The sequence below is a fragment of the Pogoniulus pusillus genome, chromosome 30 (genome assembly GCF_015220805.1).
Source record: "Pogoniulus pusillus isolate bPogPus1 chromosome 30, bPogPus1.pri, whole genome shotgun sequence".
Classification (NCBI taxonomy): domain Eukaryota; kingdom Metazoa; phylum Chordata; class Aves; order Piciformes; family Lybiidae; genus Pogoniulus; species Pogoniulus pusillus.
Genome location: NC_087293.1, coordinates 3,423,102 through 3,447,670, shown reverse-complemented (window position 1 = coordinate 3,447,670; position 24,569 = coordinate 3,423,102). Strand labels below are relative to the sequence as shown.

The 24,569-nt window shown below is 45.0% G+C and overlaps 1 protein-coding gene across 8 annotated transcripts in view; it reads left to right on the top strand.

Annotated features, from left to right (window-relative positions):
- ARVCF (ARVCF delta catenin family member) overlaps positions 1-24,569 on the top strand; it is a 322,255-nt gene that overhangs the window by 107,888 nt on the left and 189,798 nt on the right. For 4 of the 8 annotated variants that reach the window (XM_064168741.1, XM_064168743.1, XM_064168739.1 and 1 more), the window contains exons 4-5: positions 12,376-12,477; positions 16,993-17,230. The exons of 2 other annotated variants lie outside the window; for them this stretch is intronic. In XM_064168741.1, coding sequence (XP_064024811.1) covers positions 12,376-12,477; positions 16,993-17,230 — 340 coding nt within the window. Of the gene's footprint in view, positions 1-12,375; positions 12,478-16,985; positions 17,231-24,569 lie in introns of all 8 variants that reach the window. 2 more of the 8 variants (XM_064168744.1, XM_064168742.1) reach the window with 2 other exon arrangements.

Genomic DNA, 24,569 nt, shown 5'->3' with positions numbered 1-24,569 from the left:
CCTTACTGACCACTGATGTGTTTGGCCTTGCTGCACCTTTCAACCAAAGGAGGAGGGGAAAGGAATGGTCTAATCATAGGATCATAGGATGGTAGGGGTTGGAAGGGACCCAAAGAGATCATCGAGTCCAGCCCCCTGCCAGAGCAGAACTATGCAACCTAGCACAGATCACACAGGAACACATCCAGACAGGCCTTGAAAGCCTCTAGAGAAGAAGACTCCACAACCTCTCTTGGGCAGGCTGCTCCAGTGCTCTGTGACCCTTACAGTAAAGAAGTTCCCCCTTGTGTTGAGCTGGAACCTCTTGTGCTGCAACTTACACCCATTGCTCCTTGTCCTATCCCAGGGAGCAGTGAGCAGAGCCTGTCCCCCTGCTCCTGCCCTCCCCCTCCTCCTGACTCCCAGCCCTCAGATATCAAATCAAATCCCCTCTAAGTCTTCTCTTCTCCAGACTCTCCTCACAAGCCATGCCCTCCAGTCCCCTCATCATCCTCCTAGCCCTCTGCTGGACCCTCTCCAGCAGATCCCTGTCCCTCTTCAACTGAGAAGCCCGAAACTGAATGCAGTATTTAAGACGAGGTCTCAGCAGGGCAGAGTAGAGTGGAAGGAGAACCTCCCTTGATCTGCTGGGCACACAGCCATGTTGCAGGCTGGAAGTGGAAGAATTGTGGCATGTTTGCTTTATGGCTAATCTTTAGCCTTAGTGAAACTAAGCAGGAATCATCTATTTTAAATGTTCTTGGTTTGAGAGAATGAGACTGAGAATATGAGACAGAGGAACCTGATGCTATGTGTCTGAGACACTTCTAGGATCAGAAATGCTGCAGTGGAAATAGCATCTGGAGCTGAAACCAAAGAAAGAAAAAAAGATATGTTGAAAAATGCTGAGTTCTTTCTGGTGGATTTCAAAGGTGAATCCCTTCCTGCACTGATTTCTCATATTTCCTACTGCTAGAAGGAAAAATGTCAGATGGGATGAGATGTATTTATGTAGCCACAGTTGACATTTTTAGAGTCAGTAGATGGTATTTAGACCTGGATGACTGAAAATGCTATGGTGCATACTTGTGGAGGAAGTACTTTTTGGCTTTTAAATCTATGAATAAGGAGGGAATTAAATATATATATATATATATATGGGATTAAACTCTTTTAAGTTTGGAAATGTTTGATATATGCACATATGGGTGGCACTGGGACAGAAATCAAGCTGACTGGAATAATTTGGTAGCCAAACAAGCTCTACCCATGGAGTTTACTTTCTGTATTCCAGTTCTGTGAGATTTAGTGGGGGGGTTCAGGTGATAGTGGCATAGATGTCAGAAGTAACACTAATTTGTACAGCAGCATGACTCAAGAAGGGAAGGGAAACCAAGTGGAGATACAGCTAATAGATTTCCACTGTGTTATCTGAATTTCATCGACTTAAAAATGAGCCCCTCCTTCCTGCTTCCTCTAGATGGAAAAAAAAATGTCTTTTTTCCCCCTGTTTCTTTGTTTCTGACAGAATTCTCATCAGACCAAGTGAGAATTTCTCTCTTAAAGCCACTGCAGGAAAGGCAGACTATTAAAGGTATTGTGTCTTTGCAGTTGCTCACCATAGCTGGAGTATTTTGCTGCTTTGTTCTTAAGTGATTGTCCTTTTCTCAATTATCTTTATACCTCTCAGGTATTCATTCCTTTGCATGCTATTGGAGGACAGCTAAAATTTGTTGTAGAAGAGTGGTAGAATAAATGAAGGGCAGAAAGAGGGAAGTACCCTTGATAAACCTTAAAACTGTGGATGTAGGACAGGAACCTTCGTGCTTCTGTGTTGTGTTGAGAGCTGATGCACTGCTCAGGGTGAAATACAAGTCCTAGCTGAGCAAAGCAAGATGGCACTTTTCTGTGACTTCACAGCACCTCTGGTCCATGTCTCCCTTCTCCTTCCATGGAAAACCCTAATTTACTTTCATTTTACCCCTGACAGAGCAGGGGATGTCTCTTACTGCGTGGCTTCTTCCTATGACCACATTTACAGCAGGTAACTCTTAAACATTTGCTTCCCATCCCTTTCTCAGCTTGTGCTGGTGCTTTCCTAGGGCTTTCCTGTGCCTGAACAAGCGAGATTAAAGACTGTGGTTATGTCTCACATCCCACTTCTGCAGTAAGGGTTATACTCTTAAGATGTGTCTTCCTCTCTCCATTCTCTCCCTGCCAGCTACGTTTCGCCCGTTCTTGAGATCAAAACCCCAGTTCTCTGGTGTCTTAGAGGATGGCCACAAGCATTTTCAGCTGCTGTGAATCCACCTCAATACTTTGGTGTGTCTGTTTTAAATCTGGGAGCTTGGTGGTGAACCATGGGTTTCAGTATTAAAGTACTCTGGTGTTTGTTTTCCTGAGACACGACTCCCTTCTGTGTACCGCTTTATTTTTCCCTGTGTAGGTGGATCATAGTTTTAGCCAAGCATCCTTCAAAAATAATCTTCTGAATAACAAGTATCACATTGCTGATTTTAATAAAGTGCTTTCCTTTTTCATTTGCTGATTTTTAGATTCAGCTTTGTCCTTTTTCTATCTGTTAAAACTGAAAGGGCATGTGGCCCATTTAAAGACTCCTTGTTGTTTGTAGGAAGGATTCTCAGAATACATCACAGAATACATTTGCTTGGCAGAGACCTTCAAGATGACCCAGTCCAACCTCAACAGAGTCTATGTTGCATTTGCTGTGGGAATTGTTTACTGCTTACCTCTGTTACTCATCTAGTCTTAATGACCTGAGTGAGAAGTGTTTGTTGTAGCTGGAATGCGTTCCTGTTGATATAGTGCAGGATTCTCATTTTGATATAATAGAGGGGATTTGGTTTAAGCATTTTAAGTGGCTAGACATATACAGCTAAATTACTGTTCTTCTCTGCTCCACTACTTCCCCCAGTCCCTCTGGATTTCAGGTCAGGGTCAATCACAGCACAGAAGACAGCTGTGGTAGCTGTCCAATCCAATTGAAATGAAGGCTTATGATGAGGTCAGATTCAGAACAGGTTGCATAGGCAGAAAATGAGGGATAGGGAACAGAGGGAGTCAGAGAATCATAGAATGGTTTGGGTTGCAAGGAACCTCCAAAGGTCACCCAGTCCAACCCTCTCTGCAGCAAGCAGGGACATCCTCCACTACACCAGGTTGCCCAGAGCTCTGTTTAGCCTGACCTCGAATATCTTCAGAGATGGGGCCTCAGCTGTCTTCCTGGGCAACCTGTTTCACTACCCTCATGGTGAAGAACTTGTTCCTAACATCCAATGCAATTCCAAGACCATGAGGACCTCTGCCACTCTTTCAGCTGCATAGCAGAGCTGAAGGGAGACCCTGTATCCCCATGCTGTGCTGACTGCCTTAGCATTGCTGACTGATAGCCAGATGCTTGCCTCTGTCGTCAGAGCCACTAATGGAAGAAACCCACACAACATTTTCTCTAACCCATACAAGAAACAGTCAAATTATTCCAGCTAAAGTTCTCCTAAAAGAGAAATGTAGCCTGAAGGAAAGATCTACCAGGGAAAACTTCAACCCAAACGTTTCAGTTTTGATAGAGCTCCAAGCCAATGAATAAAAAGCTCTTATAATAAAGATATGAATCTTAGTGGTGAGAATTGCTTCTTGTAGTGTACTATTGATAAATGTATGAATGTAACACTTTGCAGACTAAGCACAGCACTGCATTTCTCTTTCATGCAAGTGAAGACCTAAATGAGTAGAACACACTTGAGTCTGGACTAATCAATGGGGTTACTATGGCATCTTGATTTACCCAGTGATATGAGCAAGACATGTCCTGAATGTTATTCTCTGAAGGCTATTTTGACTGACAGTTTAACCTCAAAGAAGCCACAATGCTTGGCTAACATAGTAGAAAATGCTTCTGAGAAAGATTTCTGCTCTGAAGATTCAGCAGTGTCTTTCATGTGGAAAAAGTTGCAGCTCTTCTGGCACTGTTTCTGCCCCTCAAACAGGCAGCAGTGTTCCCCTTTGCAGGGTGTAGCAAAGACTGTTGTGTGGAGCAATACTATGTGCCAAAATCCATCCTATGGAATGATGAATCTCTCCAAGACTGTCATTGAAATGTCTCTGCTTGTCTTGCCTTTCAATGTTTATGCATGAACTGGATGATTATTCAAGGCATTGGATGAGCTAAATACTTTTATTTGGCTCAGATGATATTTATTAGCTCTCAAATGCATCTTTGCCATGTAACACTAAAAAAGCTTTGCTGTTAATCTGGATTGAATTCTAAACTTAAAAGGGTAAAATGAACTCGAGTTGCATTTTAAATGTACAGATGCTGGAACAGTGAAGAGTCCATCACTGCCATCTTCCAATCTGCACATACATTGCAGAAAGCAGATCCAATAGTTTTGATCTAATGGAGTAGGTTTACTTAGCGCCTCAGGCTTCCAAATTTAGCCTGGTGGAAAAGAGACTTGATTTAGAATGAGACAGATGTTACTGGAGAGAATTAGAGCTAGTGGGCTCATTCTGTTTCTTCCCTCTTTTTATATTGTTTTAATCTCCTCTTCATTGATACTCTGCCTGTTTTCAGGCAAAGTCAGGTCAAAATCTGGTTATGTTAATGAGAGAGGTTGAAGTATGGAGGAGTAATGTAGTAGGATTGGTTGGTAAGAACCTAACAGAATTAATTTGATTTAGTAGCTTTAAGAATTAGACATGAATATTGGCATTTTTTCCTCTCTTGCTTACACTAATGTTTTCAGGCCCCTGGTAGAGCACTTGAGCAGCCACAAAGCCCACTAGATACCACTGTGGAAGTTAAGACCCGTTTAGAAAACCAGGAGAGGGCTTTTTGGGTTGAATTTTTTCTCCTGAAAGCAGTAAAAAAACCACAGGGAAGATGTGGTCAACCAGCAACAGAACAAGGGGACACAGTCTCAAGTTGTGCCAGGGGAGGTCTAGGCGGATGTTATGAGGAAGTTGTTGGCAGAGAGAGTGATTGGCATTGGAATGGGCTGCCCAGGGAGGTGGTGGAGGCACCATCCCTGGAGGTGTTCAAGAAAAGCCTGGATGAGGCACTTAGTGCCATGGTCTGGTTGACTGGATAGGGCTGGATGCTAGGTTGGACTGGATGAGCTTGGAAGTCTCTTCCAACCTGGTTGATTCTATGATTCTATGTGTATTGAGATACTGGAAGGTGTCCAGAGAAGGGAGACAAAGCTGGTGAGGGGCATGGAGCACAAACCCTATGAGGAGAGCGTGAGGGAGCTGCGCATGTTTAGCCTGGAGAAGAGGAGGCTCAGGGCAGACCTCATTGCTGTCTACAACTACCTGAAAGAAGGTTGTAGCCAGGTGGGGGTTGGTCTCTTCTCCCAGGCAACCAGCAACAGAACAAGGGGACACAGTCTCAAGTTGTGCCGGGGGAGGTCTAGGCTGGATGTTAGGAGGAAGTTGTTGGCAGAGAGAGTGATTGGCATTGGAATGGGCTGCCCAGGGAGGTGGTGGAGTCACCATCCCTGGAGGTGTTTAAGAGGAGCCTGGATGAGACACTTAGTGCCATGGTCTGGTTGACTGGACAGGGTTGGGTGCTAGGTTGGATTGGGTGATCTTGGAGGTCTCCTCCAACCTGGTTGATTCTATGATTCTATGTTTGCTCTCAACACCTCAGGACTGTGATTTTTATCCCCCCCCCCATCAATGCCACTTTCCTAGTGCAGCATGCTATGGGAGATAGTGCATATTTGATTCAGATAGGTTAAAAGATCTATTTCCTTTTTGGTGCATTTATTCACATTAATCTTAAAAGCAGTAATTGGAAATACTCTCATAAACCCCGAGACTGGAGCCCTAGAATTAAAAAACATTTGTTATTACCTAGGAATATAGCTGTGCAGTTTTATTAGCCTTTCTTCTCCTGTAATCTATGGATCTCATTTAGCTGCATGCAGCCCTGTTCTTCTGAAACATAAAAGGAAGGAAATCTCTCAATGGCCTGAAATCAAATTATCTCTCTGTGCTAATCTACATGTTAAACACCCAAGCCCACTTCTTTAAAGGCAAATAGTTTTACTGATAAGCCAAGCTAGACTGTGTGCTTTGGGTACAGGAATTAAGTGGGGTTTTTTTTTCGTCTGCAGAGTACTATTTATAGCATCAATTAACTCCTCATGGTCGGGATAAGTCATTTGACACATCTGTTGCTGAGCTTAAACACTCGCTGTTGTGTGGGTCACAGTTGGATTTTCTTCCTCTCAAACCACAGTGAAATGAGGATTTTCTCGTGGCTGTTGGTTTGAATACACTGTCTGCTGGCACTGTGGCACAGATGAAGCAGGCTGTTGAGCTGACCTGATCTTTGTGGCTTGCCATTGTCTTTATTTTATCTGTGCAGTAATATCTTTTATGAAAGCATTATTCTGACCATCTGCAGGATTTTCCAGCCTTGCTGGAAGATTTCAGTCCCTGCATTTTGCCAATGAGAAACTGCTCTGGCTGCTGCCTACCCACTGACTCTCTTCTTCCACTGCTTTGTGAAATGGAGATTTAATGCTTGTAAAGACATGGCTGCCCTCAGCTGTATTTCCTCACATGCAGACCATTTCAGGCTGCATTCCCACCAGTAGCTTTTCCCTTAACATGGAAGCCTTTCTAGCAAAGCTCCAAACATCTAGAAGGCAAGAAAGATGAGGACACTTGGATTATTGTTTAGTGCAATCTGTTAAGTATTCTGTGGAAGTAATTGCACAAGGTTGTTGCAGTTTGCTCATGTGATTGGCTTCTTTGTGGCCAAATTGGATTGTATATTAATGAAGCCAAGCTTTAAATTACCTGGGGAAGAACTAGGGAGTAAAGTTATGAATTTGCTGGGTTTGATTTTGATCTTCTTCTCATTGAAATAGCCTTGTTCTAAGAATAGATGTATTGATTTTTGGTGGCTCTTCTTGCAAGGCAGCCTCTACAGTATTGCTGCTGCTGAAAGTGAGATCACACCCAGACCATCCACACAACCCTGTGCAGACAACAATGCCTTGATAGTTAATTTGATGCCTGATAATATCTAGCAGTCACATAAGCAGCCTGAGGTTGGGTTTTTTTTCCTCACTGCTTGGAGGACAATATTCTAGTAAAATGGTTACAGTGGAATTTTCTACTCAATAAGTTTGCACAGATTGTTTCTGCTTGCAGCAGAAGCACAGCAGCTAAAGTGTCAGTGAGAATCAGGCTGGGGTCAGAGGAAGTGGTGAGGCTTCATCCACACAGCTTCTGCTAAAAGCAGCTTTGAGAGGACTTGGAGAACTGAATATGCATGAATCAGAAAGGGCCCACAAAGTGCAATCCATTTCTGACTAGAGCTCCTTATTGATTTCAGCGGGGGAGACCTCTGAAAAATCAATGCCATGCAGCAGCTTTAAGATTCAGTGACATGTGTTGTCGGGTGTTAAAGTGATCAGCCTATGGACCAATCAAGCTGGTAGCAATCACGTTAGGAAAGTTCCAGGGCAGAGGAAAAGGGGTCAAAAGTTCCATATTCCAAAAGAGATACCAAAGTAGGAGCTTGTTCATTCTAGCTTTAACTTCCAAACCTCATATTACTTCTGCAGAAAAACCAAAGAATGGGAAGGCAAATGTAAATGTTTCTGAGGGTATATTAACATAGGCCTGGTCACTGGAAGGTGTCCAGAGAAGGGCAGCAAAGCTGGTGAGGGGCCTGGAACACAAACCCTATGAGGAGAGGCTGAGAGAGCTGGGGAGAAGCTGGAGGCTCAGGGCAGACCTCATTGCTGTCTACAACTACCTGCAGGGAGGCTATAGCCAGGTGGGAGTTGGCCTCTTCTGCCAGGCAACCAGCAACAGAACAAGGGGACACAGTCTCAGGTTGTGCCAGGGGAGGTCTAGGCTGGATGTTAGGAGAAAGTTCTTCACAGAGAGAGTGATTGGCATTGGAATGGGCTGCCCAGGGAGGTGGTGGAGTCACCATCCCTGGAGGTGTTGAAGCAAAGCCTGGATGAGGCACTTAGTGCCATGGTCTGGTTGACTGGATAGGGCTGGGTGCTAGGTTGGACTGGGTGACCTTGGAGGTCTCTTCCAACCTGCTTGACTCTATGATTCTGTGATTAGAGTGTCCAGTGCTGAGCAAATGGAATTGCTGAAATAATCAAAATACTCTGAATTTTTCCATGAGCTTTGTGCACATCATTCAGCTCAGCTGGTTACTTGGCTTCTCCATATGGGAGGGAGGGGGAAGTGCTGTCTTCCAAATGCTACCCAGCTAAAGCAGATAAATAGAAATTAAGTTGTTCAAAACAGTGATTCTCTTTGTGTAGGGAATGGACTATTAATGATGCTAAAATGTTCATGGTTGTGGTTGAATTGACAGAGTTTACACTTACACCATTCAAACTATTAAACATTGGAATGAGCTCCTAAGGGAGGTGGTGGATTCCCCTACATTAGACAGTTTCAAGGACCAGCTTGATAGGGTGCTGAGCTATCTCCTTTATATTCACAGAATCATTGAGGCTGGAAAAGAACTCTGAGATCATCAATTTCAGCCTATAACCTAACACCACGACATCAGCTAAAAGATCTTACCCTAAAAAAGTTGGACTAGGTGAGCCTTGAGGTCTCTTCCAAAGTGGTATTCCGTGGATGAATTCTTTGGTAGCAAGGGATTCTGACTGCCACAGTGACATTCAGCAGACACATCCTGAAGTCAGAATTCACCCATCTCTACCTTGTTCAGTCTTCTGATGCTTACAAGATTCCACCTAGACCCTCATTTGAAAAGAAATGAGGAGAGTTTGCTTACCCAGGGAATTTACAGTGCACAGTGTGAATTTATAGCCTATCACATACCCCATTAAACCTTAGGGTGGACATTGAGCAGCTGTGAGGTAGCCTGATGCCACTTTGCTGTGCTGTTTTATGCTTAATTAACACAAACACTGACCTTTGAAGGAAGTGTGACACAAAGAGTGCTCTGTGATGGAAGTTCAGCTTTCTTGGTGTAGACAGGTCCTGGAGAGCAAGAGCTCTGCTTCACAAAGATGCTGTTACACCTTGCTGGTCAAGAAACAATACATTTCAGGGAGAAATGGAAATCTTTTATGTTGGTTAAAAGTATTCATAGGCTAAAACATTTACTTTAAAAATGGCCCCTGTAAAAATATTTCCATTTGAAGTGTAATGTGTGGCTGAATGATTTATGCTATTATATGTATGCAGTTGTTAGAAAGGTGTTCTGGATTGCTCCAGTTTATTTGCCTTGCCATTTGGGAGTCCAGGGGAGCAACTGAAATGTTTCTATTAGGAAAACAGAGCTACAGTATAATTAAAGCTTTTTAGGCACACTGTATCACCAAGCCCTGAAAATAATGCTTCAGATTTGGGAGGGAAAACCCAAAAAAACCTCCTAGTAGCAAAATGCTGAGGTGAGGAATTGGTGCTGAAGGGAATGTGTAGGAAGATGACTGATGTCACTTAAAGATGAAATGATTCATCCACAAGAGAGATTCTAAAAGATGAAAGGCAGTTGTGTTATGCTGAGAACTGTATCTTATGTAAGTTAATACAGTGTGATTTCAGTGCTTTTAACTAAAAGGCTAATTAAAGTATTGATTTTTAGACAGACTGGGAACCATTGTGGCAAGATGGGAGATGCTGTGGTGCTATAGACCTGAGCCAGTTCTGTAGCAAGCCAAGCGCTGGAGCTGTATTGTGCATGCAAAGATGTGTCTGGATTCTTTAGTTGGTGTTGCCAAAGCCAGATCAGGTTATGATGTTCTGCAGATGTATTTGCAGTTTTGGGTTAGTTCTGCAGTGATTCCTGCTAGATGATTGGATGGAATCTGCTACTGAGGGAAGCCCCCAGGTACTACACACACCGGCTTGTTCACTGCCATCATAGAGCCAGTCAGGGTTGGAAGCAACCACAAGGATCATCTAATTCCAACCCATCTGCCATGCCCAGGGACACCCTTCCCTAGAGCAGGCTGCCCACAGCCTCATCCAGCCTGGCCTTAAACACCTCCAGCCATGGGGCCTCAACCACCTCCCTGGGCAACCCATTCCAGGCTCTCACCACTCTCATGCTCAACAACTTCCTCCTCACATCAGTCTGAATTTCCCCACCTCCAGCTTTGCTCCATTCCCCCCAGTCCTGGCACTCCCTGGTAGCCTGAAAAGTCCCTCCCCAGCTTTTTTGTAGGCCCCCATCAGGTACTGAAAGGCCACAACAAGGTCACCTGGGAGCCTCCTCTTTCCAGACTGAACAGTCCCATCTCCCTCAGTCTGTCTTCATAGCAGAGCTGCTGCAGCCCTCTGAGCATCCTCGTGGCCCTTCTCTGGACACACTCCAGCATTTCCACATCCCTCTTGTAATGGGGGCTCCAGAACTGGATGCAGTACTCCAGGTGGGGTCCCAACAGAGTGCAGCAGAGAGAATCACCTCCCTTGCCCTGCTGGCCACACTTCTCATGCAGCCCAGGCTATGGTTGGCTTTCTGGGCTGCAAGTGCACAGTGCTGGCTCATGTTGAGCTTCTCATACACCAGCACCTCTAGATCCCTCTCCTCAGGGCTGCTCTCCAGCCAGTCACTGCTTAGCCTGTATTTGTGCTTGGGATTGCCCTGACCCAGATGCAGGACACTGCACTTGGTCTTCTTGAACCTCCTGAGGTTGGCTTGTGCCCACCTCTGCAGCCTGTCCAGGTCCCACTGGATGGCATCCCTGCCCTCCAGCCTGTCTGTCACAGAGCTGGTGAGCTGCAGTATTCATTCCTATGGCCTCAGGATCCAAAGTCCCTTCACAAGGAGCTCTCCTGTTAGCATTTCCTCTGCCCTTGTTCCTCCCCTAGTTTAAGTCTTGTTTCACAGACTGCTTCTGTCTAAAGGAACAAAAAAAACCCAACCAGCTTTTTTTTTGGTTTTGTTTCTTTTGACACCACCCCAGTATGTCTGTCTGTGTCTAGCAGAGAACTCCACTGGAACAGTCTGCTTTGTGAATTCCTCATTGCTATTCACTGGTAGAGATTGTCACGTAAGGGTCAAATTAGAACTCAGTCAACCACAGCAGCAGCCAGAGGAGCCAGGCTCAAGATACAATTCTCCATAAGGTCTGAGAAGCAGTTTATTTGGGATTTGTTACATGTAATAGATGTGTTTTTAGGTCTGTTTTCCAAAGTGTCACTCTTTTGTCTGTAGAAACTGACTTATGCTTAATTTATTCCCTCTGGTCATTTACTTGAGAAGTAGTTTTTCTTTCCTCTGCCTCTTGACTTTCACCTTTGGCTGTATCTTTGCAGAGTTTTGTTTTATCTGGTAAATTTTGAGCATGGAATTTACTTCTGTTAGTTTAAGAAAAATAGGCTTTCTGGCTGGATTGTTCCATGCCCTCTGAGATTGGAGCCATGCAAAGAAAAGATGGTGTAATTTGGTGTCTGAACTGGCTTCAAGGAGGCAGACAGTACCTGGTCAAGCATTAAATCTGCTGGGGCAAAATCTCCCTGAAAATGTTCTAAACCAAATCTGCTGGGGCAAAATGACTCTCTGAAAACGTTCTAAACCATTTTAACCAGCAAAGTGACTTTGTACTGGCTCTGCTTGTCATGGTGGCAGCCTTTGTGATGTGGCAGGAGCTCAGAACTGGGCATGCTGCTTCACAGAACCGTGCCTTTGCAAAACGGGTCCTGCTCTCTTCGTTCCCCAGCAAAAGCAGGTAGGAAATATGCAGTTGCTGATCCAGAGGAGTTTCGGTGCTAAATGTAGTGAGACAAACCAGAGATTTACAGAGCTACACAAATGACCTCATATCCTAAAACCTGCTCTCACTTTTGTATGGGATTTTGTAGATGATTAGATTACAGAGGGCTTATACAAACACAGTGGCTGTAAGGCATTGTGCACTGTGCATCTTGCAGAAACCAAGGTTTGCTCTCTAAGTGGTATCTCTGAAAGGATCTCGGGGGCTCATACATCAGACATGAAGCCTAAAGTTGCATACCTAAATAATTGTTCTCATTTCTGAGTGTCAAGTTAGATTTCTGTGTTTAAAGAGTTTGGCTGCACTCTCCAGTTCTGTAAGGTTCCAAATCCTCGTTCCAGTCAGCATTTTTCCCTGGGGTAGGACATTAACAGCAAGTCTCACAAGAACATGCAAGTATTGATCAACAACAACAAATCAGATTAACCAGGGTTGCTTGGTTGGTTTTTTTTTTTTCTGTAGGAATCTTCAGATTGGCATCACTGAATATTTCTTTCTCCTCTAAGTTAGGGTGAAAGCAGTGCAATAAATAATGTATACAACGCAGTGAGGAGAACTGGGGAGACGACTGCGTGCAGACGAGGCTGCGATGCCTTATTAACTAACTCTGTCTTCTCTTTCCTCTCTCTTGTAGCTGGTTCTGCTTGAGGCTGCTCTCCTGCTCTGTCTGTACTTTTCTGTTGGTAGTGGGTGATGTCACAGCAGCTCTAAGGCTCCCAGCCCGGTCCTCCACGCGGTGTGTATCGCTCGGTTTGCTCTGCATGCTTCTCCCTACTGCATGGGGTGGAGGGGAGCTTTCATTCTGTGCTGCTCATCTCTTGTGGCACTTCAGGGTGAAAATGCAATTAGCATGCGTTATGCTGCAGTTCCATAGGTTATTTAAACCCCATATTTGCTTTCATTCTGATGGCTTTCTTCCTTGTAGAAGCACAGAGCTACCATTCCCATGCATGCTTACAGGCCTTTGCGTTTGCTCCTGCAGCTGCTGATTTGCTGTGTGTACAAGCTTCCTGGTGCTCATCATAGCACCATCTGGGTAGCAGGACCTAGTGGACTTGAAATTGGGCTGGGAGACAGCCATGCTCAATACTCAGACTACTGGGCCCCAGAAATCTCCTGCATGCCCTAAAAGCCACATCTCTTCTCCCTGAGAGAAGCCTCTGTGATGTACTGCAGCTGGCTGGTGAACACAGCTCTCTTCAAATGCAGCCCATTCAAGTACCTGATTGCCTTAAGCCTACATCGACACTTAGATGGGCAGGATACTTTGAAAAGTGCAATGAATTTGAGGTTCTCTAGGACTGTTAGGATTTAGGTGCCCAAATGTCACAGAACATGACCTCTCCTTAATCTGAAGGGCTCTTCAGAAGCTCTTGACTACCAGTTACATCCTGTAGCAGCAAAATTAGTGTGCAGGGTTAACAAGCTTCTCTGTAGAGGACCAACTGACCCTAGACAAGTCTATTTCCAAGGGCCTTCAAGCTGGGGTATTAGTGCATAGGACCCTCTTTTGGGCTCTTTGCACAGAGGTGATTGAGCACTTAAACTATATTGATTTATAGGAGGCCTTTTGATTCATTAGTTCTTCATATGATCAGTTAGAAAACCCAGATCCTCTTACTTTGCTCTAACTCTAATGCAACCCTAATATATTTGGAGTCACGTAGGCAGGAGAGATTTGCTGCTGTCAGCGTAGCCTTTGACACTCTCTAGGCAAGTGTTTGCTGTCTTTAGAAGTGCAGCCTAAGGAATAATCTTTACCTGGCTGCTATGGGTCTAATATTTTCATTTATTTATACCCTTTTCAGTGCACTTTAATTTATTTACAAATGGTAGCAAATTGCAAGTGGCAGCCTGAGTAAGTAACTCATGAGTCAGTGCTTTTATTTTTCTTCTCTAGTCTAGACTGCTGATAATGTAAGTTGTTGAAACCCTGGGTAAATAATTGGGAGTGCAATCAACAGCAAGCAAGTATTTATCTGCTAATAAAGCGTTTGAAATGCAGAAGTCTGTCTTTGTCCAAGAGTTCTTAAAAGGCAGTTATTGGTCCTGCTGCTGTTTCTGCCTAGCAGTTAGGATTTTTATGGTCACTAATTGTACATCTGAAAATTGATGCAGTTTATTTTCTGCCTGTGTTTTTCTTTGCACGGGGAGAAGAAGCACAGTATTTAAGATTGTAAGGAGGTTAACATATTTTCTGCACAGAGATCTCTGTAGCTCCTTAGAGATTTGTACCATTTATAGAACCCAAATTTTCTGGGTTCTCTCGTGTGGCAGCAAGGGCTTACAGCTCATTAAGAATTTTCTGAATGAGAGCTTTGTCATATTCTTAGAATGTGACCTGAAAGTTTTATACCAGCTCAGTCATCAGCTGTGACTTTTGTTATTGAGGCTGATCCTGCTTCAGAATCTGTATGAGAAGAGCTTCTTGATTTTTTTCCTGCTGCTGTTGGGGATGCTTTTCCTTAGAACAGAAACTCACATTTGATGTTCTAAAGGGAACTTATTTTAGAATTTCCAGTAGCTTACATCTCATCATTTTCTTCCTCCTGCATCCCTACTTGATTCACTTTCTAAAACTGGTCCATAGAAGTCTCCAGCCTCTTGGGCCCCTACAAGCTAATGGCTACGTCACAGCACAGTCACATGTGAGAAGGAGCTGGTTTAGCTGCAGAGAATGAGTCGCCTGAGAGATGGTCCTCCGTGGGGAGTGATTGAGGAAACCTGAGTTCCTGCTCTGCAGCACCTCTAAGGAGCCTTCTCCATTCATTAATCCCTGTCACAATTGGACTCTTTTTCTTTTTCTGAATGTGGAGCATCTTTTCCTCTGAGGTGTATTTGGAGCTGTGTCAGTCAGGCTGTTCTACTGTAGCATAAGGGCAGTGATAATTAGCAGTCAAGTAGCTGTCTTTAAGAATATATAGCTAGAAATGCCCCTTGCTTCAACCCCCATGCCTGCTTGCCCCAGAAAGGGACTAATGCCTTTTCCTGCAAAGTCCCCCTTCTTTCACCTTCCCTCTAAGGAGCCTATGAGCACTCCAGGGAGAAAAGACAACAAACAGAGCTGTCTCCATCTGTGCAAAGCAGGGAAGCACAAAAGCAGAAACGTGCAAGTTGGCTGCACATGAGCAGTTTAGGTCCAGAAAGTCTGGCTGTGTTTATGTGTAGCTGTGCCAGGGCTAAATCATGCTGAGATGTAGCAGGTGAGTCACACAGTCCTGTCCTGCCTTACACAGGCTTCCTGTGGATCACACTACCCTTTTAGATGGTGGTGATTCTCCTCTGCAGAAACCAGTGCACTCCCTGAAGGTTTTAGAGACTTACAATAATCTAGCTAAACAAGGTCCAGAGCACAAGGTCTCTGAAGCTGACAGCCTGGTCTATATTTGACTCATTTGTGACACTTGGAAAAGCCTTTGGTGGTTTTTGGTTTTCTTGTAGAATCTCAGCAGAAGTTAAATCAATACACAGATGAGAAAAGTGACTTCTGCTTACGGGTCTGGAAACATAAAAGGCTCAAATGGTTGTTCTATGCGAACATGAGGAGCTTCATACATGGTAACTTGTGGTTTCCAATCACCTTGATTCCTTCCAATAGCAACTCCCTAGGAGTTACCAACGAGCTGCACAGCTGCTGGTAGGTTATTTCCCATGAAATCAAGGTTTATGTCATTGGATTTAGGTCTGTTACTTTTGCCCCAGTGGTTTTTGGGTGTGTTGAGTGATTTCAACCACGTATGACCAAAGCAGGGAGACCCTGGGCCTCATGAAGAGTTCCCAACAACTTTTGTGAGAACATGCAGCTTAGTATCTATTGATAACCTTCTTGGGGAACTTAACAGTATATGGCCACATTAATTACCAAAGAATCAGCACAGGATAGAGACCTGATAAATGTAAGTTGTGGAAAACACATCAGTCAAGAGCACGCATCCTCTGAAGGCACCGAAGCACAAAATGCAAAGCTTCAGGAAAGCAGGGTTTGGTGGTACCATTGCTTATGGAAATGCTTGTTGATAAATGGCAAGCAAAGAAAGTCTGGCAGCAGGAAGAATGACTCCTGATTTGCACATCAAGGGGCAATTTCTAGGGACTGAACTCTTAGTGCAGAACATTACCTGTTCTCGAATTACAGGAGCTGGAGAAAATTGTGCCTCTGTGCTCATCTCAGAGGCGCTCTAAGTAGTTTAGTAGTAAATGGTAGTAAACTAGTTACTTAGCTTTAGGGAAAGAAAGTTGAAGCCCTCATTAAAGCTTATGTTGCTAATTTTATACTCTTATGAAAGCCCTTGAAATGATGTTCACATTACAGGTCTGTGGAAGCAGAGGGGAGTTTTGCTGCATGCACCATGGAGATGAAAGTAGGGTTTTAAATGGAATGCTTCATAACCCTGCTAGAGAAGGCATAGGGCAGAAGCTAAACCCCATCTAGCTGGTCTCTGAGGAGTTCTTTTCCCTGCACTAAGAGACAAGCAATGCTGTGTGCTTTCCATGGATGATGTTTGATTTTGGCTTTTGCATTTGCATTATTAGTGAGCAGCTGCATGAAAGACTGTTTCGCTGGCTACCACGCTGCAATCATCAAACCCATTTCAACTGCAATTGCACTGTCTGCATTTAAAAACGTTTTCCATGTGTACTCCTGTAATTTAAAAATGAAAACTATTTTCATCTACTGTCTACTAAAATGAGGGAGGAGGATGTGTTTCCAGTCACTTGGAAAAATAAGTGGACACAGCTATTTTTCTTATGCCATTAAAGAAAAAAAAAAAGAAGTTATCTCTTGGCCTGCTAAAAGACAAAGATTCCAGGTGTCTCTGGTGAGAAGGAATGTGGTCCTCATTCCCTCCAAAGCCATATCTTGGTGGGTTTTTTGAATATCTATTTCTCTTTTTTTAAGCACATTATTATTTGCACAGTGAAATTAGCTTTGAAGAGGGATGAAACCCCCTTGTCAGAGCATACTTATGCAAAAAGATCAAAGGAATAAAATATAAATTCTCTCCAAGGTGAGCATGCAGGGGTTTTTTTTGTATTATTTTTGAGCAGGGAAGCCTTGGATTAATTACTTTAAAATAAAATCAGTGGATGGAAAGGAAGTCTTTTCAAAGAGCACTGCAGTTTGCTTCATGAGTGAACAGTGTTTTTTAGCAGGCCAACTAACCATGTGCATTTTTATTTCTAACCTCTGACCTGTGCCCTCCCCACCCCTTTTACCTAACCCTTTCCGTTTGCCCTGGTCAGTTAACAGGCAGGAGCCTTTGAAAACAATCATGGATGACTATGATATCAGGTCTGCTGCCAGCATTTTAGCATCTGTTAAAGAGCAAGAAGCTCGTTTCGAGCGGCTTACCCGTGCACTCGAGGAAGAGCGGCGCAATGTCTCCTTGCAACTTGAGCGTGCCAATCAGCCCGCAGAGCGAATGAGCATTTGCAACATTGGCAATGGGCAGCCCCTGGCAACCGCCTGGCAGCAGCTCGTACTGCAGGTAACAGCCTGCTCGTTTTACCTGTTGCTAGAGTCCACCTGTTCCAGGAAGTCAGGTGCATCTTGTTTGTTGTCACCATTTCATTCTGTCTTGGGATACTCCCGAGCTGGTGTGCTTTGTCGATTTGGTAGCACAGACTAAGAGGTTGCTTTTACTTCCTGTTTGCTCATGGGATGCTTTAAGAAATGTATGCATCCTTGAGCATTAAACCTTGAAGAGAGATCTTCACACTCCCCTTGCTGTAATTATGGTGATGTGCTGGTGATTGAAAAAAGAAGGCTGAATCATAATCTCCACAGCAAACAAAATTTCCATTAGAAACAGTTGGACTTTGAATAGAGGGAGCAGTGTGAAAAGAAAGGATTTCCCTCCTGCATAGTCTTTTTGTTTGTGGAGGAAGGACTTCATAATTCTTTTCTCCTGTTTATTGGATTGATAGACCTTATTTTATTGGTGCAAACTGGCTTTGTGGTAGCCTGGGATTTCCAAATACTGTTTTGCTTGCTATGTCTTCTTTGACCATTTAAATGTGCAATGATAAACTGCTTACAAGTCTAAATTACTTAAGCTTGCAAATCACTGTGACGTGCAAGGTAAGTCATGCAGAAGCAATAGCACCATTTGTGAAGGTCTGTTTCCTCAGAAAACATTGCTCAATTCAGAGAGAAACTCCAAGCTGTGGGCATGCTGAAAGTTGTTTCCCAATTACACCAGACTGTTTTACAATTCTACTTGCATTGAGCTGTGTTCAGGCAGACTTTGCATTAGGTTATCTCAGCACAGTTTTCCTATTAAGAGCTACCCTGTTTCTGGAGGTGTGGCTGCTTGAATATTGGACCTCATGTGAAAGAAGCTTCCCCTGGCCAGGCTGAAAGTCTGGTAGGAGCTATAGGTTGTTATCCTCAGTTGGGCTGGGGAGAGAGAGAGAGGGAGATGTGCTTAGGTGTTTTTTTAACAGAAAAAGGACAAGTTCACCTTCACTTTTTCTCAATGACTTTGTGCAAAGTGCTGGATTAATAGCTCCAGAATGAAATTCCTTATCCACAAAACTGATGAAGCATGAGTTTTCTGCAGTGTTATGGCTTAAGGTCTAACTGCTTCCAAGAAAACTTAATGAAAGAGTTGAAGTTACTGGGCTCTACGTGACTCCTATGGAGAAACTGCCCCTGTCAGTGACCCCAGACTGAATCTGTGTATGCTCAGCTCGTCGCCACTGTGCGAGGGGAGCTTTAGTTCATAAATAATTAGTGTTGAGGTTTCCAGAGCAGCTTGTATATGAAATAAAATGATTGAATGGCTAAATATGCACAGTTAAGAATGAATGCAAGGTTATTTGTGTGAATTTTCATTAAGCGTGCTGAGAGCCAAATTCCTCTCTGACTTACTGGAATTAATTAAACCGTGTTTAAATGAAGGATGGAAGCTGTACATTCAGTCTTATGCAGAATATACAAGCCTTTCATCTTCACTCTCACACACTGTTTCATTGTTAAGAGTACAGGAGCAGAAGGCGCTCTGCTCTCTGCTGTCTGTGCAGATGCTCACACACTGCAGGCAAATGCAGCTCTCAGAAGCTGTTTGGGTGAGAGCTGATTTTTGCTTAGCACCCTAGTCGACCTTCTGTTGGAAGTAATAACAAAATAACTCCAACAGGAGCTTTCCCTGTTTAAATTTATATCATATTTAAGTATGCTGTGCGTAACCTAGCTGGTCTGAGTACAGCTGGGCAAACTGAGGAGCCCTGTGTCCAGTTCTGGGCCCCTCAATTCAAGAGAGATGTTGAGGTGCTGGAACATGTCCAGAGAAGGGCGACAAAGCTGGTGAGGGGCCTGGAGCACAAATCCTATGAGGAGAGGTTGAGGGAGCTGGGGGTGTTTAGCCTGGAGAAGAGGAGGCTCAGGGCAGAGCTCATTGCTGTCTGCAACTACCTGAAGGGAGGCTGTAGCCAGGTGGGGGGTAGCCTCTTCTCCCAGGCAACCAGCAATAGAACAAGGGGACACAGTCTCAAGTTGTGCCAGGGTAGGTCTAGGCTGGATGTTAGGAAGAAGTTCTTCACAGAGAGAGTGATTGGCATTGGAATGGGCTGCCCAGGGAGGTGGTGGAGGCACCGTCCCTGGAGGTCTTCAAGAAAACACTGGCTGAGGCACTTAGTGCCATGGTCTGGTTGATTGGCTAGGGCTGGGGGATAGGTTGGACTGGATGATCTTGGAGGTCTCTTCCAACCTGGTTGATTCTGTGATTCTGGCAGCGCTCCAGCTGTTTCCAGAGAGAGGCTGTGGCGCTGCGTGCAGCCAGAGCCTTGGCTAGCTGCGTGCTCTTGGGGAAGCTCGGTCTGAGCCGATGCATCCCGTGTGGCAAGTGCAGAGGAGGACGTGGCCTTTCTGCGGGTAAACACCGTGCTTAAGCCTCTCGCTCCCGCGGAACTTGCCGGTTTGCCTCCGGCGCTGGAGAGAGGTTTCAGCCTGCCCGCGCACAGCGCCGCGCCCCGCCCCGCTCCCGGCGCTGCCTGGGGCCGGTGCAGCCGCCCGCGCTGGGTGAGCGCAGCGCCCCCTGGCGGCCGCCGCAGCCTGCCCGCGCTCCGCTGGGGCTGCCGCTCAGACCCTGCCTGCCCGCCGCAGCCTGCCCGCTGCAGCCTGCCCGCGCTCCGCTGGGGCTGCCGCTCAGACCCTGCCTGCCCGCTGCCCAGCTCGGTCTGGCGTCATTTGGTGTAGCAGGCAGCCCTGAGTGATGTTGCTTCTGAGATGTCACCTCGGCCGCACCTACAAGGGTGACCGGGTTGGTTTAATTGGCACGGCTCCGTGAGTTTCAGAGAAACTTTGCCAGGGCTGATCAGTTGGGGAGCTGAATAAGGCTTGCATTCAGAGTTTGTTTCCTCGTTGGTACCTGACGATTTCCATTCCTGTTAATGTTTTATAACCAGAATAAAGCACAGCATTCAGTAAACCTCATTCACAGTATCACCAAGGTTGGAAGAGACCTCATAGATCATCGAGTCCAACCTTTTACCACAGAGCTCAAGGCCAGACCATGGCACCAAGTGCCACGTCCAGTCCTGCCTTGAACAGCTCCAGGGACGGCGACTCCACCACCTCCCCGGGCAGCCCATTCCAGTGTCCAATGACTTTCTCAGTGAAGAACTTTCTCCTCACCTCCAGCCTAAATTTCCCCTGGCGCAGCCTGAGGCTGTGTCCTCTTGTTCTGGTGCTGGCCACCTGAGAGAAGAGAGCAACCTCCTCCTGGCCACAACCACCCCTCAGGTAGTTGTAGACAGCAATAATTCACCCACATAGGTGTGATGATGCCTTCAGCATCTGGGTCTAGTTGAGAGGCATCCCTGCCCCTGGTGGGGGGAGGTTGGAGTGGATCATCTCTGAGGTCCCTTCCAACCTAAGCCATTCTCTGGTTCTAAGGTAATACACACAAGAAACTGGTTAAGTACAAATCCGGGGGGCGAGGGGGCAAATAAAGTGAGGAAGTTTTTGAGTCAGTCTTTATTGCTCTCATGATTATGCATTTGTTAAGAGGCATGGTAATAAGCACAGGCTCAAAATTCACTGTCGTGTTTAGTTACTGTCACACCTCTGTAACTAGTAAAAGCTTTGTTTTATGTTTCTCCAGGTCTGACATATATCCGAGCAAGGCTTTTCCTAAGTTGGTACCTAGTTTTGCTGCAGATGTTCTCTAACTCTGTGTTTAACCAAGGCATTAACAAAACAGAACTAAAAAGAAGAAACTTAAAAGAAATAAGAGACTGGTTTGTTTAGCTGTCTTCTGTTAGCACTCTAACCAAAAAAGACCTGCAGACCTCCTCCCAGTAATGCCCCAATAATGCCCCAAAAGGCCATCCTGAAATGTCAGTAATGACCAGGTTAACAAAATCCATTCTTTCTTCCCTTTACAAATGTGATTATACCTGCTCAAAGAAAATCACCTGATGGGGAAAAGCTCCAGAATATTTGCCTGGTTACAGTTTGGATCATTTATCACCTGCAGCACTGCATCTAGTTCTGGAGCCCCTATTACAAGAGGGGTGTGGAGATGCTGAGTGTCTCCAGAGAAGGGCCACTGGATTGATCAGAGGGCTGGAGCTGCTCTGCTATGAGGACAGACTGAAAGAGTTGGGGCTGTTCAGTCTGGAGAAGAGGAGGCTCCCAGGTGACCTTCTTGTGGCCTTTCAGTATCTGAAGGGGGCCTATGAAAAAGCTGGGGAGGGACTTTTCAGGCTATCAGGGAGTGACAGGACTGGGGAGAATGGAGCTAAGCTGGAGATGGGGAGATTCAGACTGATGTGAGGAGGAAGTTGTTGAGCAGGAGAGTGGTGAGAGGCTGGACTGGGTTGCCCAGGGAGGTGGTTGAGGCCCCATGGCTGGAGGTGTTTAAGGCCAGGCTGGATGAGGCTGTGGGCAGCCTGCTCTAGGGTAGGGTGTCCCTGCCCATGGCAGAGGGGTTGGAACAAGATGATCCCTGTGGTCCCTTCCAACCCTGACTTGATTCTATGATTCTAACTTACGTGCCAGAGCAAAACCACCTGTTTAAAACCTAACAAACCCACTTTCCTCTTCAAAAAAGAAAGCCCAACCAAACTTTTGGCAGGTATTTCATCGCTATAATTAAGCACCAATATTCTTCACTCTTTATGTTAATCCGAGGTGCCTGTGACTGCTGCCAAAAATGACATTCTGTGAACTGAGGCTTGGTTTCAAGTAAAAGGTGAACTCTAAAGCACACCAGAACACATGGTGAGAATTAAAATGAAAAAAAATGACAAGATGACCTCAAATTGCTTTTCTGAGAAAATCCCATCAAGTTAACCTTTCTGAGCTGCACTTCAAGCAACAATAACTCTTCTGCCTGTACCTAAGATTCCCTGCTCCACGGTGACACAGACTGTTAGAATATAGAGACTGGTTCCAGTGCTTTGACAGGACATGGGTGCAGTAATGTTGTGTTTGTGTTTGACTAAAAATGGGTTCTGAGCTGCCCTGAGTTGTTGCTTCACCTTCTTTTCTCCTCTCCCATTTCTTATGGAATGCAGTTCCATCTTTGCATGTAAATTTGTATGTAATTAGTTCTTGGCTTCTATTATTATATAACATATTTGTACTCATATTATGGGACTGACAGCATGGAAAATTACTACTTTTTTTTTTTTCTTCCATTTTCCTTGCCTTACTGGTAAGGTCAGGTACAGACAGCAGTGCTGTTGGTTCATGACAGCTCCCTGGTGTTACAGTACTGTTTCCTGTTACAATGCCATATAAGCAGAAAAAAATCTCATCTGTGGTTAACCCATGAGTGTTCTACTTCTGCTGGTCCTGAGCAGACTGCAAAATGTTGGGAAGTATTTTAAGGAGAGTCCTAATTCCTTTACAAAACCAGCTGAAGCCACAGATCCTGTGTGGTGTGCTCTAGGTGATCCTGCTCTGGTAGGGAGGTTGGACTGGATGAGCTTCTGAGGTCCCTTCCAGCCCCTGACATTTGTGATTGTGTGATTCTGTGAAATGTGAGTTCTGGTTCAGGGGTGCAGTACAGTTCTGTGTCAGTCTCTGATGTCAGGGCTGTTCTCCAGCCAGCTGCTGGTGCTCTCAGCTCGCCTCCCCCTGTAACTCAGCTCTTGCACTGGTGCTCTCAGCTCCCCTCCCCCTGTAACTCAGCTCTTGCACTCTTCTGGCCGGCAGCTCTCTGTGCAGTTGCACATGCACCAGCTATGCCATCAGCCTGATCCTGTGAATTTAGTACCTATGAGTGGTCTTACTGAATTTCTAGGAACGACCTGGGTCAGGTTTCAGGTTCTGCATATCTGCAACTATTCAAAGGTTCCAGGGAGGAAGGAGGAGAGGGACATTTGGGAATATGACTCCCACGGGAGAATGAGTTCTCAGATCAGAATTCAGTGTGAGATGAGAGATATTTTTGGTACCCGTGAATCCCAACACTGTTAAGAACTGGACCAGAGGCCATTACTCAGCTACTTTTCACGTTGATGTGTCCCTCATGCCTGGCTTCTGGTAAAGATAAGAGTGGAGTCCAACTTGGAGGCTGGAGTTTTTGCCACCTTTTTGAATAGGCATTGTCCCATCTCTGTAAAAGCATCAACTCCTGTGTTACAATAAGAGTCAGGATCTTCTGCTGATAGCTCAGTAACAATGGCAACTGGAAACAGGGAGGTGATGTTTCTCAGGCCTGGGTACTGGAGATGACATAAGACAGTGTTGCTGAGCCAGCCTGCACCTCACAGGAACTGAGCCAGTGTAGGAATTACTGCAGGTGTTTCAAACAGAGACTTTCCAAAGCATTCTTGCACTGCTGTGAGCTCCTCTTGTTTGCCTTTCTGCTGGGATTACCCAAATTCCAAGACAAATCCTAGAACTGCTTCCTGTGTTCCAGGAGGAACGTTGGTAGCACAAGGCTAGAAAAAGGAGAGTTTGTGCAACAGCATCGTGGTGTATCTCATACAGGAGCCTCTGAAAGATGCACTCAGGTAGTGTTTCTGGGGGAACTTCTATTTCCTGGCCCTTGTATTTCTTGTTAGAGCTTCGCCCTTTGATTATTCTTCAGTCTTCATTTAAGGCCTTAGATCTAAAAATATGGATACAAAAGTGAATGGGAATATTAGCATCAGTTTCAGCAACACCTAAGAGGATTTGACCAGTTGCATCAGAGGCTACGAAGTGCTTTCCACAAGAGATTAGTTGATAAGCAAGCCATCTAAACCCCAGTTATTAGAGTTGTTTGGGGCTCAGATCTGCTGGCATGCAGCAGAATCCACTCCAAATCTGATGAAGTGTTTGCATAAAGCTTTGTCAGCAAATCTAAAGCGTAGATCCCATAGGATTCATCAAAACATTTAAAAGAGGGAAGAATCCTGCAACTGGGAAACTGCCCTTCTGTCTGTTAAAGAAAGAAGGATTTTAATCTTTCCAACACAGTGTTTGGGTGGGTTTTTTTCCCCAAAATTTAGTCATGTACACACTTTACATTTTTACATGTGCAGATTGCAAATGAATCTTGAAGCTCCAAGATGCCTGCATTGGCAAAACTCTTACTTTCTATCATCACTTAACACGTCTCACACTTCATCTCTTTAAATGTGTGCTCTGCAACTCAGATGGTAGCTGCTGAATTCCGAAGTGCCACCTAATGTTAGTCAGCAGGACAGCAACTGGCTTGTGTTAATGGTTACAGCAGTGCAAAGAGAGCAGTGACCAAGTTTAGTCTCAGCACCTCAGAAATATTCTTGCAGTTTCCCTGGCCTTGAAGTCTCAACTTCTTTTGTTTTGTGTGGCTGTTTTTATTAACTGCGGTTTTGGAGGCAAGTGAAAGGCAAGGATTGCAGTAC